General features: G+C 43.9%; 1 protein-coding gene across 1 annotated transcript; it reads left to right on the top strand.

The window, feature by feature from the left end:
* Positions 1–1,620: 1,620 nt before the first annotated feature.
* Positions 1,621–24,097, top strand: LOC120918339. Its single transcript, XM_040329879.1, has 7 exons — positions 1,621–2,395; positions 3,364–3,453; positions 20,054–20,178; positions 20,265–20,336; positions 21,412–21,471; positions 21,622–21,720; positions 23,661–24,097. The coding sequence occupies exons 1-7, from the start codon at positions 2,388–2,390 to the stop codon at positions 24,095–24,097; spliced, it is 891 nt and encodes a 296-aa protein (XP_040185813.1). The 5' UTR covers positions 1,621–2,387.
* The last annotated feature ends 224 nt before the right edge of the window (positions 24,098–24,321 follow it).

Here is a 24,321-nt window from a genome sequence, read left to right as displayed (position 1 = left end):
TTTAATATTGGAGTCTCCTGCCCTTGTATCTAAAAGTTATGCTACTGGTGTCACCATTCAGGGTAGGCCTCCAAAGCCTGACATTGCCACCAAGCCCACCATTCCCTCTATCTTTATGCCCCCTGTGGTCAAGTCACAGTCCACAGCAGGGAACATAGGGGTGGATCTTATCACGCAAACAGCTGTCCCAGCACAGCAGGTTGCTAAAACCTCAGCAGAGCAATCCTCAGCACCTGCGTCCAGTGGCTCTTCCACTCGCCGTTCCCAGATATGGAACTACTTTGTAGCAAATGGTGATGGTCGCATAGCCAAATGTAAACTGTGCAGTTGGGAGGTGAGCCGTGGGCAAAAGATAGGACATCTAACAAATGCAGGCATGAATCAACATATGCGCTCTCACCACAAACCTGTGCTACTAAGGGAGGAACATGGTGTGGCTTCTACTCCATGCACCACTAGGGGAAGTTCAGCTTTGAATATTGCTATCAGTACTACCCAGGCTAAGGCACAGATTTCTCATGCCACTTCTGTCACAGCATCATCATCAAGTCAAATGTCACATACCCGCCATTCCACATACACACAGGCGACTCTTGAACAAGTTGGTACCTTTAATGCAAAAGTCCTGTCCCGCCAGCAGTCCCGTAAAGTTACCAGATTAATAGCACAGCTCATAGCAGTTGGAGGGGCTCCTTTTAATTTGGTTGAAGGGGAGCCCTTTAAACAACTTATGCAAGCTTTGGCCCCCGGCTACAAAGTACCTTCTCGTACAACATTTAGCCGTACTGTAGTACCATCCCTTTACAGCTCATGTGTTGGAGTGTTGAAGGAGGAGCTGGCAAAGGCTCCTGGGCAGTTGGTGCACTTTACTACAGATATATGGAGTGCTCCAAGTGGCCAGCATGCCTTTTTGTCCCTGACGGCACATTGGTGGCAACCTAAGGTGCCGCAAGACATTGCATGTTCTGGGGCAAGAGGCTCAGCCACCTTAGCCAAGCAAGGGCACCGTTCCTTCCTTCTCCATGCTGAGGTCATGGATGAGCAACACACTTCCCACAACATTCTGCAATCTCTTAATAGGATGGTGGCACAGTGGTTGGGAGAGCAGGCAGGTACTCATGCACAGATGGGCTTTGTCGTTACAGATGGTGGGGCAAATATGCTTAAAGCTGTATGGGATGGAAAATATGTGAGTGTGCGCTGCTCAGCCCATTTGCTAAATGGGCTGAGCAGCGGACCAGTTTCAGCAGACATGTTCGGTCGTCTGTAAAGCCGAGCGGACAGGATTCCAGCGTACATTTGCCCGCCGGGCCTTTTTCGAGCCGACAAATATTTCTAAACATGTTTAGAAACATGTCCGCTGGAATCCTGTCCGTCGGACATGTTCGGTCGTCTGTACAGACCTACCGTACATGTCCGAGCGGCCGCCATCCCTCGCATGCGTCGAATGACTTCGATGCATGCGTGGAAGCATTGAACTACCAGGGCCGCGCACGTCGTCACGGCCTCGTCACCGCGTATCGAGTACGCGCGTATTTCTGTATGATGGTGTGTACAGCCATCATACAGAAATCTCCGGGCAGACATGTACGCTGAAAACGGTCCGGCGGACCGTAGTGTTTGCATTAAACCTGCAGTACCAGTACTCTGGTGGTGCAGCTGCACAGATATTGTTCTATGAGGTGAGCGGTTCTCACTTCTAATTTTACATCAGCATGATTGACAACTTAGCCGTGGTGGACTGGTGGTGCTCAATAACTGTTTTTTTTTTTTTTAAATAAATTTAAAATAACACAGACATCAGAAGTCCATGCATGGGCTAGTAAATAGTTACTGTCTCGACTCCCACTGCTCCCTCCCACTACATCCGAAAAAAAGTTACTTTGTGTCACCTTGAACTGGACCTGTGGCATTGTGATGACAGCCTGCTGCTACGTGCTGCCATAATGTCGAAAACAACCACATGACATCACATTAGCTGGCCACAGATTGGGGCACTCCTGAAAATCACACTCCAGTCCATAGCAAGACCGGAAAAGCTTACCCCTCTGGATTCTACCAGAAAAGGTAATTAACTTTATCATTGCCAACTTACTGTCTTGTCAATAATTGAATATACACTTTTTGTTTATTACCACTTTCCTATTTTATCTCTTTCTGTCCACCATTTCCTCTTATGGATCCAGCTCTTTCCCTCGCCAAACACTGTGTCCACTATGTATGTAACACTCTTTTCTTATTCTCACTTTCTCTCAACCATATCCCTTGATGTAGCAAACTAACTAACTAACTAACTAACTAACTATCTCTCTCTCTCTCTTTCCCAGTAAAGTGAAATTTATCCCTGGCACAGATGTCCAACGATAAAGGCTCTCTGTTAAGGAAAAATGAAAAGGTAATGTAATGTTGTAGATACAGTAAACTTTTAGGGATATTAACCCAAAAATTAACTTTTTTGGGTTTAATATTAATGAAGAAAAAAAAAATGAAGTGTACAGTTTTTTTTAAAGCCTAGCTTCTTTTTTTTATATCTTACTGCATTTTATCTCTGAACTTTAACCCTTAAAATAAATTAGTTGATGAGATTCCTACCTCCGAAATACTCCAGTTTAATTTCTTTAGCCCCATTGCAATCCAAGAAACCACCTAGTTATTGGGGGACAATCACGGAGAAAGATGACTTTGGAGTAACAGTGATGGACACCAGAGGAGGAGGATTGGGGCCACTCCATGTATTTTTTTTCCATATTAGGTGAAGATTTAATCCATCCATTCACAAATGACTGGCTTAGTATTTTTTTTTAAAGGAGAACAGTCTACTGACACTCTCAGGCCCCGTACACACGTCTGAGGAACTCGACGGGCAAAACTCATCGTTTTGCTCGTCGAGTTCTGTGTGAAGCCGCCAAGGATCTCAGCGAGCCAACTTTCCTCATTGAACAACGAGGAAATAGAGAACATGTTCTCTATTTGGCTCGACGAGGAACTCGTCGGCTTCCTCGGCCGAAAGTGTACACACAGCCGGGTTTCTCGGCAGAATTCAGCTCCGATCGAGTTTCTGGCTGAATTCTGCCGAGAAACTCGGTCGTGTGTACCGGGCCTCAGCCACTAAATAGACAGCAGTATTGTCATTGTTGTCAGGGTTGTAAACTGCAGAAGAACACAAATGTGGTATATCTGCCTAACCAGCAGACTGTAGAGTCCCAGGTAAGGGGGATAATTGCTCCTATTCGGAGCGGTTTGTCATTTCAGCAGAGAACTGGCCCTGAATACTATCAGCATAGTAGCATACTACGTTTTGTTGTACAACAAGAATTGTAAAAATAAATCTTCAAGAGTGCAAAACATTTCTATTCGTTTTAGGTACTTACCAGAATGGGCAGATGATCGACTAGGGCTCGGGAGAGAGGAACCCTGGCATGCAGACGATGCACCTGGCCAACAAAGCAAAACGTGAGACTTATAGACAAGACACACTGTCTGCTAGTATGGCAGCTAGGATCAACAGAAAGAAATTCCATATGAGCATCCCTGTAAGAACCACCTAGTAACTGGGGGAAATCACTGAAAAGGATGACTTAGAAGCAACAGTGGTGGGTGGACACCAGAGGAGGAGGATTGGGGGCACTCCATGCATTTTTTTTTACATATCAGGTGAAGATTTAATCCATCCATTCACAAATGACTGGCTTAGTATTTTTTTTTAAAGGAGAACAGTCTACTAACACTCTCTGCCACTAAATAGACAGCAGTATTGTCATTGTTATCAGGGTTGTAAACTGCAGAAGAACACAAATGTGGTATATCTGCCTAACCACTACCAGCAGACTTTAGAGTCCCAGGTAAGGGGGACAATAGTTCCTATTCGGAGCGGTTTGTCATTTCAGCAAAGAACTGGCAGTGAATACTATCAGCTTAGTTGCATACTACTGTTGTAAAACAAAAACTGTTAAATAATAGCTGGATTCAGAGAGATCGGCGCATCTTTGAGGCGGCGAAGCGTATCGTTTTTACGCTACGCCGCATTAAGTCAGAGAGGCAAGTGCTGTATTCACAAAGCACTTGCCTCCTAACTTACAGCAGGGTGGAGTAAATGGGACCGGCGTAAGAGCTCCTAATTCAAATGAGGATGAGGGGGGCGTGTTTTATGTAAATTGGTGACCCAACGTGATTGACGTTTTTTTTACGAACGGCGCATGTGCCGTCCCTGTACATATGCCACTGTGCATTTCTCCAAAGTACGCCGCAAGGACGTATTGGTTTTGACGTGGACGTAAATTATGTTCAGCCCCATTCACCGACGACTTAAGCAAACAACGTACATTTTTCAAATTTTGACGCGGGAACGACGGCCATACTTAACATTGACTAGGCCAACTATTTGTTCGACTAACTTTACGCCGGAAAGCGCCTTACGTAAACGGCGTATCTTTACTGCGACGGGCAAGCGTACGTTCGTGAATCGGCGTATCTAGTGATTTACATATTCTACGCCGAACTCAACGGAAGCGCCACGTAGCGGCCAGCGGAAAAATTGCACCCTAAGATACGACGGCGTAGGAGATTTATGCCGCTCATATGTTAGCCTAATTTAAGCGTATCTGGTTTCCAGAAATACGCTACAATTTGCGACGGTGCAGATTCAGAGTTATTTGATAATAAAGGGACCTATTTTAATGTGCATACAACGCGTGGTGACATCGCGAATGCACTAGTGAGTAATGTGCCAACGCCCCGAAATAACGATATTGAAAGAAGGAACTAATAAATTGGGCTTTAAGGGCACACAATACCAAAAGATGTAGAAAACTAGAAATTTATTTAGTATGAAATATCATAAAAAGTGGAATGACATAAAATCAAAAGAGAATAGGTCAGCAACTAATACCACAACTGTGATTACAACACTATACAATCATATCATATATAGGCTTCATTTAGAAAGCACAGTTACAGGTACACTGTTGAGTTGCATATCCAGTGTAGTATTCCAAGATTTGGTGAAGAGCTTGCTCTACATGTTACGCGCGTTAGCGCTTCCTCAGGAGCATAAGATATTGCATCTACTGAAACATATATACAAGAAAACAATGAGTTCACAAGTATACATATATAAAATGAAATTTCTTATATACAGTAAAAATATATACACAATACAGTAAATAAAGGAGAACCAAAAACAGTTTATAAAACTAAAAAGATTATTTATGTCTATCAGCACGAGTGCGGCGCAGCAGGGGGGGTAGCGGTGCGTCACCCAAAGCCCACGTAGATCAGGAGGAGAAAGGGAGAAGAGGAAAAAAGGGGGGGGCAGTGTCATAGGAAATTATGTAATTGAATGGGGAAGGGAAAAAAGAAAGAAGGAAGAGATATAATTATGTTGAATATGTAGCAGCAAAACATGACTTACAAGAATAGGTCGCATTGGGGGTAACCAAGCGATAATAGCGTGTTAGCCCCACAGTGGCTGGGCGGACAAGCTATATCAAGCCAGCCAAACGTGGGGAAATAATCTGTAAATAATAAAGAATTGGGCTTTAAACAAAGATAAGTATATTGTTTCTCTGGGACACAATAGGGGAAAAGGAGGGGGAAGGGGAGAGGGTTGGGAGGGTTTGACCAGAAAGTAGGAGAGGGAGAGACATTAATAAAGAGCAGCCACCACCAACATGGATAAAGGCTTACTCACCAAAAACACTGATTTGTAAGCATACAAATGTTCGGACAGTCAAGTGCTGGTAGGCACTGGAAATTCGAATCCAGGGATCACTAGCATGCGGTTGTTTCAAAATTTCACAGAGCTGGGCTGAACAGGATATATATTAACATATCATAGGGCAATCCAAGAGATCCTGGGTATATAAACCCAGAGATATTGTATAGGATTCCCAGAACTAGTTCCTATAAGGAAACAAATAACACCAGGGTAAGTCCTAAACAAAGAGGAAGATACCATGGGTAAAGAATATTGTTGCAGCCCTAATATTGGAATCTGTAGCAATTCAGTGTACCTGCAGCCTGATCAGCAAGGTGAAAACCGCATGTGTCCCCAGGATAGCGATGACGCCGATAAATTGTAAGGTCAGTTGTGTCCGTTTTTATATATCACCCTACCTGGTTGTTGATAAGTTGGATCAGCTGGATCGGCGTAGCCCGTCGCACCCGTGATGACGTCATCATCGATCGCTCATCACATGACCGGCTCAAAGCTTGGAATTGGTGGATGGTGGGGGCGGTGATGGGGGCGGATGCAACAAGCATCCCATCCAATCAGAGGCCTGGGAAAACGAGTGGAAGGGCAGGGTACCGCCTCACGGTCTGGAGATGGATATGCAACATATGATTGAGATGTGCCGCACAGTGTCACCCAGTACACATCGACGGATCAGCAAGAGATCCGCCCAGAGGGGCGGGCATATCGTCGGGGCCCACCAATAAGCAATCCTGCAGGGGAAAAGAATGGGAGAGGAACTCCATAGTTGACGGGGAACATGCACATAAAATACAGGATTCCCTAGTCGGCTTGGTGGATCTTTATCCATTTGGTAGTGTCAATGGGAAATGAGGAAAATTGACAGAAGCTAGCAGTTTAAGTAGAGAAATAAGAAACATAGGTTATAGGGGACACAACACAGCCCAATGCTGCACCGCACTAGCCCGGCAGACATTATAATTATGAATACACATAATGCATAATCCCTGATGTCAGGGATGCTGCACTGAATAAAGATTTAAAACATTCATCTCAATCATGAACAAAGAAGAATTAAAAAGTTTCTCATATTTCAAAAGTAATAGCTGGAGAATATACAATTTTCAATTTATTTGACACCGGTCAGGTATTCATTATACTAACATATCAGACAATTATATATAACTGTGCATACTCTTTTTGGCCAGTCACTATTCATTGGTCTATTTTTAAGGGGTCATACGTGTATATAGATTTGTTGGTCTAAAACTCACAGTGTAGTTGTTTTTTGGGGGGGGGGGGGGAAAGGGGGGGGAGGGGGGAGGGGGAAAAGGGAGAGAGGAGGCGACTACACCGGAGTAAGTGAAGTGGGGAATAAGGAGGGTTTATTGAGACAGATTGTACACCTATAGTATAATATGTTATTTGGGTCTGAGTGTATATCGTATAGAGGTAAAGTGATATTAGAGTAAAAAGGAAAAGGAAAAAGAAAAAGAACTATTGTGAGTTGAATAATATAAGTGTAAAAGATATTTTGTGTGATAATAACAAGTCAGTATGCCTCATAGGGAATATGTCACACATGGAATACTTTGTGTGACTGGGAAAAGGTGGAGGGGGGGGGGGGGGGGGGGAAAAAGGATGGTCACAACAACAGCAGTCAAAAAAGTATAAACAGTGAAGAATTAATTATTAAAGTGAGTAATGTTGACAAACTTAGAGGGTAATGCCTATGTCATCAAGAACATAGGATATCCATAGATTTTTTATATATTGTTGTATTCTATATTGAAACCAAGTGATATCATAAGTGTAAACCAAAGTAATATTCAGTGATCAAAGTGACCAGATAACATTATAGGAAAGGTTTGTACGATTGCGTTTCATTTAGTCCAGGGGATTGGGTGGCATTGAGCCTCTCGATCCAGATGGTCTCCCTTTGGAGAACAAATCTGTCCCATTCACCTCCTCTTGGGTTCTGGGGAATGACAGCCAGGGCAATGAAACTAATACAGGATGTATCGAAATGGTGATACAAATCCAGATGTCTGCTAATGGGAGTTAGCATTTTGCCGTTCCCTGAATAGTATACATGATCATTGATTCTTTGACGGAATTGCCTGACTGTCTTCCCCACATAAAAAGCCCCACAATTACATGTCATCAAATACACTAGGCCCTGTGTGCGGCAATTGGCAGAGAATTTTGGTGTCAGAGTCTCACCATTAGGGAGCTTAGCAGTTTTACACGGAGCTATCCATTTACAAAAGGAGCAAGCACCACAGCGGGAAGTCCCCAAGGGAAGGGGAAGACGGTCTATATTTGGTCTGGTATAATAACTTTTAACTAGTTTGTCACGTATAGACGATGCTCGTCTGAATGTTATCTGTGGGTGGGTACCCACATATTTCATCAGGGTCACATCCTCTCGTAGTAGGTGCCAGTGGGTTTCCAGAATAGACTTAATACTGTCATGCTGGGAACAGAATTTGGTAATGAATTTGACTGTGGTATTTGGTGTTCTAATTTTGTTTGTGAATAGCAAGGCGTTTCTGGTTTGGTTAAGTGCTTTGTTATATGCCTGACATAGCAGTTTTTTGCTATATCCTCGAGCCAGTAGGCGGGTCTGGAGCAATTTAGATTGGCTTTGAAAGTCCGATAATAGAGTACAGTTACGTCTTAAACGAATGTATTGTGCGTAAGGTATGCTACGTATTAGAGCTGGGGAGTGTGAACTAGATGCATGTAACAAAGTGTTACCGGCAGTCTTCTTACGGTATAGATCAGCTGCTAGGGAGTCATCCCCACTACGGAACACGGTTATATCAAGAAAGTTGGTTTTATTAGTGTTACATTCAAAAGTAAATTTCAAGTTAAAGGTGTTTGAGTTTAACTTCCGGACAAAGTCATCCAGCCTTTCCCTGGTATCTGTCCATACAAAAAAGACGTCATCAATATACCGCATCCAACAAGGGATGCGGTCAGTATATTGTGACATGGTATCATCAGAGAAAAGCTCCCTCTCCCACCCCCCCAGATACAGGTTAGCGTAGGCCGGGGCACAACAGGTGCCCATAGCCACGCCCTGTATCTGGAGGTAGTGGGAGAGGTTGAAGCTAAACCAGTTGTGGGTGAGGATGAATCCCAGCAGACGGATAATAAATTCATTGTAGGGCCAATGGTGATGGTCTTCTTCCATTAGGAAGGTGCGTACCATCCCAACTCCCCCCTCGTGAGGGATGCTAGAGTATAGTGCCTCAACATCCAATGTCACGAGGAGGGCGTTGGGAGGGACCACCATACCGTCAATTTGCCTAAGAAAGGCCAAAGTATCCTTGGTATAGGAAGGCAATGCTAGAACATGGGGCATAAGTACCGAATCAACCAGCCGGCTAGCATTTTCAGTGAGACATCCGATCCCTGACACAATCGGTCTCCCAGGGGGCAACACAGGATTCTTATGCACTTTGGGAAGTGCATAGAATGTTGCCACTCTGGGAGACCGAGTGTTCAGGTAATCGTAGAGTTCTTGATCAATGAGGCCTTTGGAATAGGCGTCATTGATAATATCAAGAAACTCATTCTTAAATCTAGTATTCTGACTCGAGGAGATAGGGCGATACCAATCCTTGTTCTGGAGGATTTTGAGGCACATGTCCTCATAAAAAATTCTCGTCATCAGAACAATATTTCCACCCTTATCAGCCGCCTTGACGACGACATCAGGGTGGCTTTGTATTTTCAGAATAGTTTGACGCTCGTCTCGTGTGAGATTGTCATTTGTAGAAGAAATTTTAAGCCGTTTGATATCACTGATGATGTTACATAGGAATGCCCAAGCTTTGGGGCTGGTGGTGAGATCCGGAAAGTTTTTTGATTTGAGTTTAAATTTCTTTATTGGTTTTGAAATTTGGACTGGATTTTCTCCATTAGCTATATTGCTTTCATTTTCCTCTAGTAGGAATATTAGGTCCCGAAGTGCCCTAAATTCTTCCATTTTAAAGTGTTTTATTTTTTCCGAAAATTCCCTTTCCTCTCTCATTCTAGAACGATCCTGGTCGAAAATAAATTTGAACGTGAGATTTCTAATAAACATGTAAATGTCTTTGATCACCTCATATTTGTCAATCCGTTCCGAGGGGCAGAAACTCAAGCCGTATCTCAGAACTTTTAATTCATTGATGGAAAAGTGGTAAGGGGTCAGATTCAGGATGTCTTGTTCTATGTTGGGGGTGGGGGAATCCCTAGTGAGGGAAAATTTAGTATTTGCGAGCTGTTCGTATTTATGTGACAATCTAGTGTGCTTTGTTTCCTACATGTTTGTAGTTGGGCTGTAGGATGTAAGTTTGATGTATTGGGTGTATTGGATAATCGATTTTGGGGATCGATATCCCCAGAGTAGGTTGGTAGTTGTATATTAATAGGACCTAGACCCGAAGGATATAGGTTTGTGTTGGTGGGTTGTTGCTTAGATCCATTTAATATTTGTAACGCCTGTTGTGCTGTTGCTCCTATATATTTATTTTGTGGGACATCCCCATTTGTATTAGTAGGTAAGGGAGTTTGACGTGATGGTGCATCGAAAGATCTTATCTCACGGTTATCTGATTTTTTCTTTGGGTAGGGTGTGTAGTGCCCGTCACCATGTGCTCTCTTACGTCTACCGTTGTGCGCCGTAGTATCACCACCGTATGTCGTATTGGATCCTCGTCCTTGTGAAAACTGTAGGGAGGAAACAGAGATAGATGAATCTGATTCTGTATCTTCCTCAAACCTTCTTGTATCGTTATCACCCCGAAAGAAAAAATCAGATAACCGTGAGATAAGATCTTTCGATGCACCATCACGTCAAACTCCCTTACCTACTAATACAAATGGGGATGTCCCACAAAATAAATATATAGGAGCAACAGCACAACAGGCGTTACAAATATTAAATGGATCTAAGCAACAACCCACCAACACAAACCTATATCCTTCGGGTCTAGGTCCTATTAATATACAACTACCAACCTACTCTGGGGATATCGATCCCCAAAATCGATTATCCAATACACCCAATACATCAAACTTACATCCTACAGCCCAACTACAAACATGTAGGAAACAAAGCACACTAGATTGTCACATAAATACGAACAGCTCGCAAATACTAAATTTTCCCTCACTAGGGATTCCCCCACCCCCAACATAGAACAAGACATCCTGAATCTGACCCCTTACCACTTTTCCATCAATGAATTAAAAGTTCTGAGATACGGCTTGAGTTTCTGCCCCTCGGAACGGATTGACAAATATGAGGTGATCAAAGACATTTACATGTTTATTAGAAATCTCACGTTCAAATTTATTTTCGACCAGGATCGTTCTAGAATGAGAGAGGAAAGGGAATTTTCGGAAAAAATAAAACACTTTAAAATGGAAGAATTTAGGGCACTTCGGGACCTAATATTCCTACTAGAGGAAAATGAAAGCAATATAGCTAATGGAGAAAATCCAGTCCAAATTTCAAAACCAATAAAGAAATTTAAACTCAAATCAAAAAACTTTCCGGATCTCACCACCAGCCCCAAAGCTTGGGCATTCCTATGTAACATCATCAGTGATATCAAACGGCTTAAAATTTCTTCTACAAATGACAATCTCACACGAGACGAGCGTCAAACTATTCTGAAAATACAAAGCCACCCTGATGTCGTCGTCAAGGCGGCTGATAAGGGTGGAAATATTGTTCTGATGACGAGAATTTTTTATGAGGACATGTGCCTCAAAATCCTCCAGAACAAGGATTGGTATCGCCCTATCTCCTCGAGTCAGAATACTAGATTTAAGAATGAGTTTCTTGATATTATCAATGACGCCTATTCCAAAGGCCTCATTGATCAAGAACTCTACGATTACCTGAACACTCGGTCTCCCAGAGTGGCAACATTCTATGCACTTCCCAAAGTGCATAAGAATCCTGTGTTGCCCCCTGGGAGACCGATTGTGTCAGGGATCGGATGTCTCACTGAAAATGCTAGCCGGCTGGTTGATTCGGTACTTATGCCCCATGTTCTAGCATTGCCTTCCTATACCAAGGATACTTTGGCCTTTCTTAGGCAAATTGACGGTATGGTGGTCCCTCCCAACGCCCTCCTCGTGACATTGGATGTTGAGGCACTATACTCTAGCATCCCTCACGAGGGGGGAGTTGGGATGGTACGCACCTTCCTAATGGAAGAAGACCATCACCATTGGCCCTACAATGAATTTATTATCCGTCTGCTGGGATTCATCCTCACCCACAACTGGTTTAGCTTCAACCTCTCCCACTACCTCCAGATACAGGGCGTGGCTATGGGCACCTGTTGTGCCCCGGCCTACGCTAACCTGTATCTGGGGGGGTGGGAGAGGGAGCTTTTCTCTGATGATACCATGTCACAATATACTGACCGCATCCCTTGTTGGATGCGGTATATTGATGACGTCTTTTTTGTATGGACAGATACCAGGGAAAGGCTGGATGACTTTGTCCGGAAGTTAAACTCAAACACCTTTAACTTGAAATTTACTTTTGAATGTAACACTAATAAAACCAACTTTCTTGATATAACCGTGTTCCGTAGTGGGGATGACTCCCTAGCAGCTGATCTATACCGTAAGAAGACTGCCGGTAACACTTTGTTACATGCATCTAGTTCACACTCCCCAGCTCTAATACGTAGCATACCTTACGCACAATACATTCGTTTAAGACGTAACTGTACTCTATTATCGGACTTTCAAAGCCAATCTAAATTGCTCCAGACCCGCCTACTGGCTCGAGGATATAGCAAAAAACTGCTATGTCAGGCATATAACAAAGCACTTAACCAAACCAGAAACGCCTTGCTATTCACAAACAAAATTAGAACACCAAATACCACAGTCAAATTCATTACCAAATTCTGTTCCCAGCATGACAGTATTAAGTCTATTCTGGAAACCCACTGGCACCTACTACGAGAGGATGTGACCCTGATGAAATATGTGGGTACCCACCCACAGATAACATTCAGACGAGCATCGTCTATACGTGACAAACTAGTTAAAAGTTATTATACCAGACCAAATATAGACCGTCTTCCCCTTCCCTTGGGGACTTCCCGCTGTGGTGCTTGCTCCTTTTGTAAATGGATAGCTCCGTGTAAAACTGCTAAGCTCCCTAATGGTGAGACTCTGACACCAAAATTCTCTGCCAATTGCCGCACACAGGGCCTAGTGTATTTGATGACATGTAATTGTGGGGCTTTTTATGTGGGGAAGACAGTCAGGCAATTCCGTCAAAGAATCAATGATCATGTATACTATTCAGGGAACGGCAAAATGCTAACTCCCATTAGCAGACATCTGGATTTGTATCACCATTTCGATACATCCTGTATTAGTTTCATTGCCCTGGCTGTCATTCCCCAGAACCCAAGAGGAGGTGAATGGGACAGATTTGTTCTCCAAAGGGAGACCATCTGGATCGAGAGGCTCAATGCCACCCAATCCCCTGGACTAAATGAAACGCAATCGTACAAACCTTTCCTATAATGTTATCTGGTCACTTTGATCACTGAATATTACTTTGGTTTACACTTATGATATCACTTGGTTTCAATATAGAATACAACAATATATAAAAAATCTATGGATATCCTATGTTCTTGATGACATAGGCATTACCCTCTAAGTTTGTCAACATTACTCACTTTAATAATTAATTCTTCACTGTTTATACTTTTTTGACTGCTGTTGTTGTGACCATCCTTTTCCCCCCCCCCCTCCCCCCCTCCACCTTTTCCCAGTCACACAAAGTATTCCATGTGTGACATATTCCCTATGAGGCATACTGACTTGTTATTATCACACAAAATATCTTTTACACTTTTATATTATTCAACTCACAATAGTTCTTTTTCTTTTTCCTTTTCCTTTTTACTCTAATATCACTTTACCTCTATACGATATACACTCAGACCCAAATAACATATTATACTATAGGTGTACAATCTGTCTCAATAAACCCTCCTTATTCCCCACTTCACTTACTCCGGTGTAGTCGCCTCCTCTCTCCCTTTTCCCCCCCCCCCCCCCCCCCCCCCCCCCCCCCCCCCAAAAACAACTACACTGTGAGTTTTAGACCAACAAATCTATATACACGTATGACCCCTTAAAAATAGACCAATGAATAGTGACTGGCCAAAAAGAGTATGCACAGTTATATATAATTGTCTGATATGTTAGTATAATGAATACCTGACCGGTGTCAAATAAATTGAAAATTGTATATTCTCCAGCTATTACTTTTGAAATATGAGAAACTTTTTAATTCTTCTTTGTTCATGATTGAGATGAATGTTTTAAATCTTTATTCAGTGCAGCATCCCTGACATCAGGGATTATGCATTATGTGTATTCATAATTATAATGTCTGCCGGGCTAGTGCGGTGCAGCATTGGGCTGTGTTGTGTCCCCTATAACCTATGTTTCTTATTTCTCTACTTAAACTGCTAGCTTCTGTCAATTTTCCTCATTTCCCATTGACACTACCAAATGGATAAAGATCCACCAAGCCGACTAGGGAATCCTGTATTTTATGTGCATGTTCCCCGTCAACTATGGAGTTCCTCTCCCATTCTTTTCCCCTGCAGGATTGCTTATTGGTGGGCCCCGACGATATGCCCGCCCCTCTGGGCGGATCTCTTGCTGATCCGTCGATGTGTACTGGGTGACACTGTGCGGCACATCTCAATCATATGTTGCATATCCATCTCCAGACCGTGAGGCGGTACCCTGCCCTTCCACTCGTTTTCCCAGGCCTCTGATTGGATGGGATGCTTGTTGCATCCGCCCCCATCACCGCCCCCACCATCCACCAATTCCAAGCTTTGAGCCGGTCATGTGATGAGCGATCGATGATGACGTCATCACGGGTGCGACGGGCTACGCCGATCCAGCTGATCCAACTTATCAACAACCAGGTAGGGTGATATATAAAAACGGACACAACTGACCTTACAATTTATCGGCGTCATCGCTATCCTGGGGACACATGCGGTTTTCACCTTGCTGATCAGGCTGCAGGTACACTGAATTGCTACAGATTCCAATATTAGGGCTGCAACAATATTCTTTACCCATGGTATCTTCCTCTTTGTTTAGGACTTACCCTGGTGTTATTTGTTTCCTTATAGGAACTAGTTCTGGGAATCCTATACAATATCTCTGGGTTTATATACCCAGGATCTCTTGGATTGCCCTATGATATGTTAATATATATCCTGTTCAGCCCAGCTCTGTGAAATTTTGAAACAACCGCATGCTAGTGATCCCTGGATTCGAATTTCCAGTGCCTACCAGCACTTGACTGTCCGAACATTTGTATGCTTACAAATCAGTGTTTTTGGTGAGTAAGCCTTTATCCATGTTGGTGGTGGCTGCTCTTTATTAATGTCTCTCCCTCTCCTACTTTCTGGTCAAACCCTCCCAACCCTCTCCCCTTCCCCCTCCTTTTCCCCTATTGTGTCCCAGAGAAACAATATACTTATCTTTGTTTAAAGCCCAATTCTTTATTATTTACAGATTATTTCCCCACGTTTGGCTGGCTTGATATAGCTTGTCCGCCCAGCCACTGTGGGGCTAACACGCTATTATCGCTTGGTTACCCCCAATGCGACCTATTCTTGTAAGTCATGTTTTGCTGCTACATATTCAACATAATTATATCTCTTCCTTCTTTCTTTTTTCCCTTCCCCATTCAATTACATAATTTCCTATGACACTGCCCCCCCCTTTTTTCCTCTTCTCCCTTTCTCCTCCTGATCTACGTGGGCTTTGGGTGACGCACCGCTACCCCCCCTGCTGCGCCGCACTCGTGCTGATAGACATAAATAATCTTTTTAGTTTTATAAACTGTTTTTGGTTCTCCTTTATTTACTGTATTGTGTATATATTTTTACTGTATATAAGAAATTTCATTTTATATATGTATACTTGTGAACTCATTGTTTTCTTGTATATATGTTTCAGTAGATGCAATATCTTATGCTCCTGAGGAAGCGCTAACGCGCGTAACATGTAGAGCAAGCTCTTCACCAAATCTTGGAATACTACACTGGATATGCAACTCAACAGTGTACCTGTAACTGTGCTTTCTAAATGAAGCCTATATATGATATGATTGTATAGTGTTGTAATCACAGTTGTGGTATTAGTTGCTGACCTATTCTCTTTTGATTTTATGTCATTCCACTTTTTATGATATTTCATACTAAATAAATTTCTAGTTTTCTACATCTTTTGGTATTGTGTGCCCTTAAAGCCCAATTTATTAGTTCCTTCTTTCAATATCAGATTCAGAGTTAGGCCGGCATATCTACTGATACGCCGGCTTAAACGTCTCTATGAATCTGGCTATAAATGTTTAATGCCCCTTTCACACGTGGCAGAAACTGAAAGATTTTGATTTGTAATTTCGTTTTCGTCAGAATTTTTTTATTTTTTATAAATCTACTAGCTGAATACCTGGCGTTGCCCGGTCTTCCTATCTTAACCTTTTGGGGAGGAAAATCATAGTAATATAAATATACCCATCTTTTATATAAGGGTGTAGGTAAGGGTTAATTTAACTGTCATATATTTTTATTTGGCATATAAGTAATATGTGTACCAGGTATTATTGAAATATCTCCAGGCGTACAGAAGTTATGTGGGAACATACATTTCCCATTGATTTGCATGGGACTTTAAACAAAAACCCCGACCCTCACAAATGGGGGTAGTTAAGGGATAAATTAACTATCCTATAGTTTAAGTGGACATATAAGTAACATGTGACCAAGTGTTATCGAAATATCTACAGCCGTTTGGAAGTTATGAAGTAACGTGTATTTCCCATAGAGTTGAATGGGACTTTAAAGGCAAACCCCGACCATGGCAAATGGGGGTGGGTAAGGGTTAAACCACCTATCCTATGTTTGCTGCTGACATATAAGTAACATGTGTGCCAAGTCTCATGTTAATATCTTTAGCCGTTTGGACGTGCATACATACATACATACATACATACATACACACACACACACACACACACACACACACACACACACACACACACACGTTGAGTTTTATATATATAGATTTAGTTACTCCCGAAAATCGTTTTGATTTATTTCGATTTTTGCTGTAACGCGGTTGTCCGAAAATCGACGTAACATCGAAATTTAAAAATGTAGATCTCTGCTTAGCACTTTCGATATACACCATAAGCCTTCGATGATAGAATCGGTGATTTCGATGTCAGAATCGGCGATTCGAAGCTTCGTCGAATCTTCCACGTTCAATTCCGTGGTTTCGTTTCTCCATCTTCTCCAGTCTCCATCTCCTTGCTCTACATCTCCAACACAACCAATATGGCGGCATCCCACGGCATGGATTTCGACCCTGCCATGGAGGCTGAGGTACCTGGCCCTAGTACTGCTGCAGCTGCAACACATTCCACAGCCCCTCCATCACCACAAAAAAAAGGTTCCAGGAGGGCTGCATCCAGCAGGAAGCGTAACATTACCTGGACTCATATTGAGTGTCAGGTACTTGTGAATGAAACGCTTCCTTGCTGGATGCAGCTGTGTGGCCGCCGCTCCAGGGAGACTAGTCCGCAATGGAAATTGGAGAAGTGGGAGGAGATCTCCAAAAAGGTAGAGGAGATGTATCACCATCGGCGTGACCCGGCTGCCTGTCGTAAAAAATTCAGCGACATAAAACGGTAAGTAACGTGTCTGATTTATTTTTATTTTTTTACATTTTAACCAGTTCAGCCCCAGAGAATTTGGCTGCCAAATGATCGTGCCAGTTTTATGTGTTTTGGCACTGCGTCGCTTTAACTGAAAATTGCGTGTGGCTCCAAAACAAAATTGAAGCCATTTTTTCCCCACAAATAGAGCTGTCTTTTGGTGGTATTTGATCACTTCATTGATGTACGCTGATAAGGCTGCACCATTGGGCAGTGGGCACCGATGGGCACCCATGGGCTGCACTGATGGGCACCGATAAGGCGTCACTGATGGACTGCACTGATTGGGCACTGGCAGTGGCGTAACAACCGGGGGGGCAGGGGGTGTGTCTGCCCTGGGCGCTGAGCTGAGGGGGGGCGCCGGCAACCGGCAGCTCTGCTGATATTACAGGGAGCGGCTCCTCCACTGTGCGCACAGCCCCCCGCCAGTACCTCGCAACGGCCGGCACGGGCACGCCTGTAAGGAAGCAGGGGATGCCCTGTTTGGCATAGCAACGGCGCGCGCTGCGGAGGCTCCAAGATGGTGACGCGCTCTGCAGTCTGGCGGCACCTGCAGGGACTCCCGGTCTCCCGCTCAGCCAAGTAAGTGTCATGTCGTGACTCGCTGGGACGTGATTCCGGGTGGGGGAGAATGGTTTAGCAGAGGCAGAGTGTGAGCTGGGGAAGACCTGGGACTGGCTGCCTGTCCCAGCACACACCCTGCCTCTGCTACAGGCTGAGGCTGGGACTCCGCTCAGCTGGGGAGACTAGGGAGGGAGCAGCCTAAGCCGGAAAGTCTATGTGCCCACTGCCCAGCATTTTACTTTAGGAGGCTTTGGTGGACTACAAGGCCCAGCATTTTACTTTAGGAGGCTTTTGTGGACTACAAGGCCCAGCATTTTAATGTAGGAGGCTTTGGTGGACTACACGGCCCAGCATTTTACTTTAGGAGGCTTTGGTGGACTACAAGGCCCAGCATTTTACTTTAGGAGGCTTTTGTGGACTACAAGGCCCAGCATTTTACTGTAGGAGGCTTTGGTGGACTACACGGCCCAGCATTTTACTTTAGGAGGCTTTGGTGGACTACAAGGCCCAGCTGCTGAGCCTTGTAGTCCACCAATGCCTCATATAGGAAAATGCTGGGCCTTGTAGTCCACCAAAGCCTCCAATAGTAAAATGCTGGGCTTTGTAGTCCACCAATGCCTCTATAGTAAAATGCACCAATGCTGTAGTGTCAGTGTGTATTGTATAGTGGTCTGTGGGTAGTGTATTGTGTAGTGGTCAGTCTGTGTATTGTGTAGCGGTCAGTGGTTAGTTTATTGTGTAGTGGTCAGTGTGTATTGTGTAGCAGTCTGTGGGGAATCGGGTAGGTCAGTGTGTAGAGTAGTGGTTGATCAGGTGGGTTAGTGTAAGGGTCAGTATAGGAATAAGATAGGTCAGTGTATAGTATAGTGGTCAGTATAGGAATCAGGCAGGTCAGTACTATTGTAGGAAGGGAATGGACTCAGGGCGTGCGAAAAGTCAGCGGATTAGGGGGCCGCAACTTACTTACCTTGCCCCGGGCGCTGACAACCCACGCAACGCCACTGGGCACTGGTAAGGCGGCACTGGTGGGCACCCAGAGGTTGCACAGATGGGTGGCACTGAAGGGCATTGATAGGTGGAACTGGTGGGCACTGAGAATTGGCACTAATAGGTGGCACTGATAGGTGTCAGTGATGGGCATTGATAGGTGGTAGTATAGCACTGACAGGTGGCACTGCTGGTGGTCACTTTGGGCATTGGCAGGTGGTACTTATGTCCACTGAGGCAGAATTGCCTCTTCCACTGGGGATCGATGTCCCTTACTCAACAGCCAGTGAGCGCCTTTTTTTTATACTCACGCTGTGACCGTGAGGAGAAAAAAAAAAGATTACCAAGCTTTGTTTTGATCATGTGATCAGCTGTCATTGGCTGATAGCTGATCACATGGACCGGGCCCCTTACTCGGATCCGTGATCACCCGAGTCTCAGTGACTCGGTGATCACAGCGCGCCGTGCAGGGGGCACTCGGGGCGCACGTAAAGGGGAGGACATATATTGATGTCCTCCCAGCAATTGGGGTCTGTGCTGTAGCTGTCATTTGACAATAGTGCAGGCGCTAGTGGTTAAATATATTCGCCACGATCATTTTAAGAGGAATATTTTCATGACAGTTATTTTATTTGTACTTAGTTTATCACTAATCAGAGCAGTAAGTGCTTTTATTTTACACTTGACCACCTGTAGATTACGCCCCCTTTCTGACCAGGCCATCTTGTTGTATTTATATTTAGCGTGCTGCAGCTTTAAATGACACAATTGCACGCTCCTGCGATGTAATACCCAAATCAAATTCACGCCCTTTTTCCCCCCAACACATATAGAGCTTTTTTTACAAATCTTAAGCTACATGAAAAAGTAAGCCTAATCCAATAATTCCATTTGCATGTTTCATTCTATGGGTTCATTCTACATTTGTCTCATCATGTGTTGATGTCATTTTCAGATTACAATTCTAGTTTAATTATGGAACCCGTGTCTCTTCTCTTTTTGTTTTGCAGATCTATTGTGTGCAAACGCAGGCAGCCGGGGCGCGGTGGAAAACCGGTGTCTCTCCTGCCCCATGAGGCAGACCTTTTAGCGGGGATAGGGGAGGAGGAGATAACACAGCTCCAGGCTCATCAAGGTTGGTCTCAGGATTGCATTGTGTGCAGGACATTTTATGTTTCAAGCATCCGACATTTACCATGTTGTGTTTGATTTTATTTAAAGATCGTATCAAGGCCCAGCGCCGCCAGAAGCGGAGGGCGGAGGAGCTGGAGTCCTCCTCTTCATCACCAAGAAGTACGTACTGTAGTGTACTAGTAGTAGTACTAGTAGTGTACTCGTCATCGGTGGCGGCTGGTGCTCCAAATTTTTGGGGGGCGCAAACGAAAAAAAAAAAAAAAATGCAGCCTCACCTCGCCTATCAAATGCAGCCACTGTGCCATCAATTATCACCACTGTGCCATTCCATCAAACGCAGCCACTGCGGCAATTGTCAACACTGTGCCCATTGTTGCCACTGTGCATGTCACTGTGCCCTTTAATTGTCGCCACTGTGCCCATTGTCACCACTGTACCCATTGATGCAACTGTGCCCTTTGTCGCCTCTGTGGCCATTGTTGCCGCTGGCTCTGATAAGCACTTTCGCACAGCCAACCAGCTGCCGTTATTCAGGTAGCCGGCGCCCAAGGTCCGGCCATCTGAATAGAACAGCGGCAGCTGGCAACAATACCATACATTCATGCAATACATGAATGTATGTTATTTGCGACAGCCAGAGGGGGTGGCGCTGCAGCGCCCTCTATAGACGGACCGCCATCACTGCAGTTAGTATAAGTAAAAAATAAATTTTTAGGAAAATAAACATTCTTAAAGGGCCCGGTTTTTTTTTGGACTACAGGAGGGGGGGCGGCGCCCGGGCGCCCCATATGGGTGGGCCACCACTGGACTACTAGTGACTGACTATACAGGTACTTTTCCATTTGTCCAGCCTTCCATTGTCAATTTCAGTGTCATTGCTTCTTGCTCAAGCAGTGCACTGACAGCCTCAGGTTGAGCCTCTGCGACGCTCTGTCAGGTAACTTAAGCGTTTGCGTAACTTACGCAATTTGACAGAACGTCGCGGTCTGAACTAAGGCGCCTGTTCAGTGGTGGTCGCTGGAACCAGGACAGGTAAGTACCTCCTTTTATTTTATTTTTTTTAACTGATTTTTTATAAATGGTGAATGCCTTGTAGATTAGTGACCAGTGACTACTGGCCTGCCCTGTATTGCCATGCTAATAGAGATAATATAATACGTTTTATACAGTATTATTGTTTCTTTGAAGATTGAACATTGTAACGTTCAACATTTCTCCTTTATTAAATAAATAGGTGCCATCCAGTCAGAGGGGGAGACGCAGGAGGAGGAGGCTGAGGCGGCAACGCCCACATGTAAGTTAGTATAATAATCTTGCTGGTATCTGCTGCTGAGTGATGATCATTGATCATACCGTACATCTTTCAATGTTCTTGTACTAATGTGTGAGATTGTTGTACACTGCAGATTGTAATGTTCTTTTCTATATTATTCATAATCAACAGCTACTGAGGCTGAGCAGGAGGTGGAGGAGATCTGCCCTGGAGAGGTTGCTGGGGATGCTCAAGATGGTGTCCAACAGCCAGGCGCGTCAGGTCCAGGGAGTAAGTAGTATAACTTTTTTTTGTATTTTCCAGGCAAATATAGTATTTTAAATATGAAATTCTGATGGCATACCTAGAAATGGTTGTGATTTCTTCTGCAAGGCTTTGGTTGAGCTGCCATTATTAATTATTTATTAGTCCCCCTCTGCAGTTGATTCCAGTCTTCCTGTTAGCATTACATGTGCTTGTTAAACCCTCAACGTCACTTCCCTGATCACGCCACCTTCTTGCTGCAGTTAAGATTCCCAGTCTGAGCCAATCACTGCCATCGTGAATAAAACAGCTGGCTGAAGGGGGTATGTCAGACAAAAATCTCCAGCTATTGGCTGGCAGTCCCTGGACATGTTCAATCTCTGGAATGCCCCTGATGCATGCATTAACACTTTCCTCATTATGTCTGGTGCCTCACCTTTGGCGTCTCTAAAGCAGGGGTCTCCAAACTGTGGCCCAAGGGCTAGATGTGGCCCCTTGCTAGCCTTTATCCATCCCTTGGACACTATTACTCCCACTGGCACCAACAATGGGGCATTATTTACTCCACTGATACCATTGATGGGATATTATTCCTCCTACTAAGAGGGTCACTACACGTTCTATTGCCCAGTGCCCACTAACCCTTAGGCCATATTTATTCTTACTGATGCCGGGCCACTAACATTTCTACCCCCGCTAGCCACAGACACAACCCGGCCCTCCTAAAGCCTGAAGGACAATAAACTGGCCCTTTGTTTGAAAAGTTTGGAGACCCCTGATCTAAAGCAAAAAATTGTTAATGACCTTGTGACCTCGTAGATCTTTGTGCAGTCAAATATCTATAAAAAGTCTGAGTCTTTAGGCTATAGTTCAGACTCTGCAGTGTATTGTTTTGCAATGCACATAGGGAAGGCTGTTTAGTTTAGTGATATATTTTTATTTTACATGTATCCTGAAGTTTTTATTTAACTGCTCAATTTTGTCTAGTGGTTTTGTTTGAAAAGTTTTAGACATACTGATCCTTGGATCCCCAGTGGTCATACACATTTCCATGCACCCTCTCTCACCTCCACTTAAATGGTCTAGGGCTTCTGAAGTTATTATTATTGAGACCTGCATAGGTCTTAAAGGCTCTGGGAGAGACCAGACCACCACTGCAGTATCAGAGAAGAGCAGATGAAGCACCAGCTGCCAGGATATGGAAGGCTCAGTAATTGTAAATTCTCTTTTATACCTCCTAGCCTAGACCAGGAGTGAGTAACCTACCTAGCCTAGAACAGAAGTGGGGCTTATTCAATCAGTGGCCATACAAAATGATCAACTTTAAAAACTTAGTAGCCGGCTATATTTTATTAAACAACTTTTTATTAGGTCATCCCTAATGCAATGGCTTAAATGGCTTCTCTTTGGTGTATGTAATGTTAATAGCTGGTGTAGCTAATGTTTTTCTTGCAAGTGCATAGTCAGTCAGTCAGTCTTGATAAGGTAGATTAGTTAGTGACGGTCGGTCAGCACTTGGGTGTCCATTACACCGTTAGATTTTCTATAGGGACCAAGTGGATGCGCCATGCCACCAAGCTGATAAAATCTTGCGGAGATTCCCCTTTACACTGCTTGATGTGTAGAGGGGAATCCCTTTGTATTCTGGCCGCCTAGGCCTGGGGAGGACACTCAGCTATGCCCTGGTCAGAGTACAGTAAATTACTACACCTTCCTGCACAGCTCTGCAAACTTGGGATGACACAGCGAATTGACACAGAAACCACTCTCTCCTACACACAAATTGATTAGGTTCATATCACTGAATATCATATATTGAAAAATGGTATGTAAGTGAAAAGATCTCAAGATGTTACATGATTGTCTACAAGGGCTGGAAGATAATTGCGTTTATATAATGTTAGGGTGAAGAAGCCATGTGTATTTCTATTGTATTATCTATCTAATATATTTTCTTTTCTTCACAGATCAAGATGAATTAAACATTCTTGATTTACATGCAGTGGACGAAGACCTGGACGCATCTGGTTTGGCTCACCATTCTTCCTCCCCAGCAGTTTCTCCAGCGCATCATCTCCTCCACCCTTCAGCAGCATCCCCCAACCAGGACATACCCATTGACGCGGACGCCTCCTCCACAATGCAGCAGCCTACTCCAGGACACGCCCACTCTCCAGAGCCATGCAAGCCTCTGCGGCGCATTGTGAAGTGCCACTGTCAAGAAAGACAGTTAAGGAGGCTGTCTCACTCCTTGGCCCTCCACAATCGCCAGCAGATGCGGCAATATATGGCTCTGGCGAGGTACCAACGGGCAACGAGGAGGATGGTGTGTGAGAATCTGAGAGCCATAAACTCCACACTTGAATGCATACTCACCAAGTTGGAAGGAAACCAAAGTTTGTAATTTTTTTTTTATTTTTTTATACATGTTTGTTACTTTTAAATAAAAAAAAAAATTTGATCAGAAATAATTGTTTTCTGGAGTTTTTGCTTTCCTTGTTAGGTTCATTAGGTGATGTACTGTATGTAAATGAACTATTCCATGTATTGTTACTAACTTACATTTAATCATCAGGCTGAACTTAGAAAATGTAAGAGATTTTTCTCTACACCATTTTGATGTGCAAA

The sequence above is a fragment of the Rana temporaria genome, chromosome 12 (assembly GCF_905171775.1).
Source record: "Rana temporaria chromosome 12, aRanTem1.1, whole genome shotgun sequence".
Classification (NCBI taxonomy): domain Eukaryota; kingdom Metazoa; phylum Chordata; class Amphibia; order Anura; family Ranidae; genus Rana; species Rana temporaria.
The sequence above is the reverse complement of the archived record's forward strand: the minus strand, read 5'-3'. Positions and strand labels throughout refer to the sequence as shown.

Coding starts and splice junctions, on each gene's coding strand:
- LOC120918339 (XM_040329879.1), top strand. Junction 20,337..21,411: donor CTCCTCTTCATCACCAAGAA/GTACGTACTGTA, acceptor TTAAATAAATAG/GTGCCATCCAGTCAGAGGGG. Junction 21,472..21,621: donor TGAGGCGGCAACGCCCACAT/GTAAGTTAGTAT, acceptor CATAATCAACAG/CTACTGAGGCTGAGCAGGAG.